General features: G+C 38.0%; 1 protein-coding gene across 1 annotated transcript; it reads left to right on the forward strand.

Moving 5' to 3' along the window:
* The first annotated feature begins 9 nt into the window (after positions 1-9).
* Positions 10-1161, forward strand: LOC129579916 (BTB/POZ domain-containing protein 6-B-like). The gene has a single exon (XM_055470102.1). The coding sequence runs from the start codon at positions 10-12 to the stop codon at positions 1159-1161; it is 1152 nt and encodes a 383-aa protein (XP_055326077.1).
* Positions 1162-4261: the final 3100 nt, after the last annotated feature.

Raw genomic sequence — 4261 nt, forward strand, 5'->3', positions numbered from 1 at the left:
TGGAAAGAGATGGATAAGGTAAAGATTGGCGATGTATCGGCTGCTGCCTTCAAGGAATTTCTCCAGTTTTTCTACTTTGGCCAAGTCAAGCTGACAATGGGAAACGTCGCTGCAGTAATGAATCTCGGTGAAAAGTACAATGTGGCCGAGTGTTTGGCGGTGTGCAGCAAGTTCCTCAAGAACAATCTCTGCGAGGACAACGTATGTCGACACTATGGATTGGCAATTCTCTTCAATCAACACGAATTGAAAAAAGCTTGTGAAACGGTCATCGGCCTCAACACAACTGCTGTGTTTCATTCAAATGGCTTTCTGACATGCGATCGAAAATTGCTGGCTGAGATTTTGAAGCTGGATTGGATGTCGTGCACAGAGATCGAGCTTTTTGAGGCATGCATGTCGTGGGTAAAAGCAACTGGCAAACAAGACAATTTAACCAAGGAACTCGTACAAACTCAACTCGGCCAACTCTTCTACGAAATTCGCTTTGGTTCGATGGCACTGGATGAGTTTACCGCTTTGGTTCCAACAAATGGGCAATTATTCACGAATACTGAATATACTGACATCATTCAATCAATTACAAACAAGGAATTTAATGCGGCGATGTTCAACGGAAATCGCGAGAAACGCTGCGATTTGGATCCATGGAACGAGAAAAATGAAATTAAATGCATTCGATTTTCCTCGTTACGTTATTCCACCAAACCATACTTTTTGAAAAATCTAGAAACAACCAAGTTCACCACCAACGAACCACTTTTGCTAAAATCCATCGGTCTTGATGTCATCAAAAGATATTCCAGCGGCAAATATATTAATTGTGAAGATGTGCCAACCGCAATAACTATCGTCGAAGTGTCCGGTTCCGATGATTTCAAAAAAGAAGTGGAGAAATACAATGGAAAAGCAAACATGAAGAGTTCAGATTTTATAAGTGTCAAGATGCCCAAACCAATTCTTGTCAAACCAGGATTCATGTACGAATTTCGATTGAAGCAAAATCCTCCAAAATATTGTGCCATTGGCGGTCTACTGAAATCGGAAGTTCAAGTGGATAATGGAATCACCATTCAATTCCATGATGACCCATTGATTCCGGATGATATCACATCAACCGGCCTTATATACAAACTTCGTTTCTACCGAATCGGAAATTAATTCATGGCAGAATATGAAATTCTTTCATTTTTCCCTAGCATTATTTCATTGAGATTGAATAATTCAATGTTATCAAAGTAGAGAGAAAATTCTGTGATGAACTGCAACTGACAATCACTGTCTTTGCTTGTTCTTATTTGTCTTCATTTTTGGCGGTGCAATTAAATGGCAACACTCACTGATTGCTGTCAAATGTTCCAGTTTCGGTTCGTACAATGCTATGGCCCACCACTACTATGCACTAATACCAAGGCGCAAACGGGTCGAACCTCAAATGTCAAACAAGAGAACGTCACTTTTGCACAATTGCTTCATATGGTTTATCGAAACGATTGAAAAGTGTGATTGAATATTGAAAAAATAATATTTTCGTTGAATTAATCCGAAATTCCCATATTTTGTAGAAAACAAGTAGACTAGAGCCAAAAGGCTGTATAATTTCATAGATTGGCCATATCAATCAGGCGCTTGTTTATTATTAGTGAACAAAAATTTTGTCCAGAGATAGCAATAAATTGAAGGTAAAACCACATTTACCATTATCCGTATTGAATTTTTCAATTGAAATGAGAATTGTATGTAGTGGAGTATAAATGGGTTCAAAAAAAACAAGTATCATATCGCGACTAGAAATTCATTTTCTCTGCAGATAATCGGCGAATTTCACCACAGTCATCAAACATAACCTCAACCAGATCACCAATTAGCGACTAAAGGTAAAGTTGACAGTGAATTTCTATGTTTATTTCTCAGCTCATTCGTTGTTTTCTAATTGAATTCAAGACTAGTTGCAAATTATTGAAATATATTACCTTTTTGCCATTGATTTTACAGCGCTTTGGATTTGCCACAAAGGGAAACCAACCAGCACGAATTTTTGATCCGATAAACAGCGACTATTCAAGTCAATTGTTCTCGGCGATTGGGAAAACGTTGTACTTGAACTCTGAATTGGCCGATGTTCACTTTATTTTCGGATCAAATGATGACAATGAACGTGTGCCGGCGAATAAAGCTCATTTGATGGCCGCCAGCGATGTCTTTGCCACAATGTTCAATGGATCGTGGAAGGAGAAGGATGAGGTGGAGATTGCTGATACATCCGCTGCTGCCTTCAAGGAATTTCTTCAATTCTTCTACTACGGTCAAGTCAAGCTGACGATGGAAAACGTCGGTGCGGTGATGAATCTTGGCGAAAAATACAATGTGGCCGCGTGTTTGGCGGTGTGCAGCAAGTTCCTGAAGAACAATCTTAACGACGAAAATGTCTGTCGACACTATGGATTAGCAATTTTGTTGAATCAAAAGAGCTTGAAAAAGACATGTGAAATTTTCATTGGATTCAATATCAAAGCAGTGTTCAAGTCAACAGGCTTCCTGACATGCGATCAGAAGGTGCTGGGCGAAATTTTGAAGCTGGATTGGATGCTGTGCTCAGAGGTTGAGCTCTTCGAGGCATGCATGTCGTGGGTCAGAACGTCAAGCAAAAAGGATGTTTTAACCAAGAAGCTCGTGTTGGCCCGACTCCGAGACTCGTTCTACGAAATTCGCTTCGGTTCGATGTCTTTACAAACGTTCGCTGCATTGATTCCAACGTATGGTCAGCTTTTCGTTGGTGACAATTATGCAAACATCATTCAAATGATTGCTGACGATGGATTTCAACCAAATAAATTCAGCGGAAACCGTGAAAAACGCTACGATTCGGAACCATGGCACGAGAAAGATGAGATTATGTGCAGTCGAGTGCTCTCGCGTTTTAATTCCACCCAACCGTATTTTTTGAAAAATTTGGAAACAACCAAGTTCTCCACCAACGAACCACTTTTGCTAAAATCCATCTTTCTTAGTTCCATCGGAAAATATCACAACGGCAAATTTATTAGTTGTGAAAATGTTCCAACCGAAATAACCATCGTTGAAGTGTCCGGTACCGGTGATTCCAAAAAAGAAGTGGAGAAATACAATGGAAAAGCAAACTTGGAGAGTGCAATGTCTACACATGTTGGTATTCTCAAACCGATTCTGATCAAACCAGGATTCATGTACGAAATTCGATTGAAACAAAATCCTCCAGAAAATTGTGCTGCGGGTATTCTACTGAAATCGGAAGTTCAAATGGATGACGGCATCACCATCCAATTTCATGACGACCCATTGATTCCGGATGATTTTTCGTCAACCGGTCTTGTATATTTTCTTCTTTTTTACCGATTCGAAAAGTAATTCATGGCATATTATATGAAAGTGGATTATAAGATTCTTCAATTTTATCCTGATTGCGATTGAATTATCCAATAGAATCAAAACCCATAAAAAATCCAACAAAATTTCCATAATTTCCTTTGAAAAACCCTCACTTGATTAAGATTGAATTATTTCAAATTCACTACACTACAATGACTATTGTTTTGTGTGGTCACTGGTCACTGGTCAATGTAGTAAAAAATCCGTTTATTTTTTAAATAAAACACAAAAGCAGATGAATCGCATTTTTTGTTCAAAATTGTTTTGTTAAGTCATTGGTTTTGGATTGCATTTCACGCTTAGACTCGTTCTGATTGGAAATTGTTAATGAGAGCTACGTTCATTTGCAAAAGACATATGACCTGAATCGAAAAATAAGTGAGGAATACATCCACATTAGGGACGATGAACAATAAATGAAGTAGGTGAGAAAGCAAGTAATGGATTCACCATGGTGAATGGAGACTTTAGCACTGGATTGAATTATTTGAGTTCACATAGCAATTGATATGCATTTCCCAGTAGGGAATTTTTGTTTCGAATAAAATAATTCAAAATTTAAATGGGAATTGATTCAAATGAGACTATAAGAAAAGGAATCTTTCATTTTCGAAGAAATGTATTTTCGTGTTTGTTTTTTAAGCAATTAAATCTTCATCATTTAAGCCAAGAAAATCCGTTAATTTCAATGTTTTCATTTTTTCGCTCATGCTGAGGCAATCAAATAGTACTATTTGCTGTCAAAGAGAATGAGTTCAGATGTATTCCCATTGCCGTAACACTGCACTAATACCAACACGCTGTGTGTTACACACAAAACGAATCATAAATGTCAAACCAAAGAACGTCATTC

This window comes from Sitodiplosis mosellana, unplaced genomic scaffold, assembly GCF_009176505.1.
Source record: "Sitodiplosis mosellana isolate CC-2019 unplaced genomic scaffold, AAFC_SMos_1.0 Smas_scaffold_6763, whole genome shotgun sequence".
In the NCBI taxonomy this organism is placed as follows: Eukaryota; Metazoa; Arthropoda; class Insecta; order Diptera; family Cecidomyiidae; genus Sitodiplosis; species Sitodiplosis mosellana.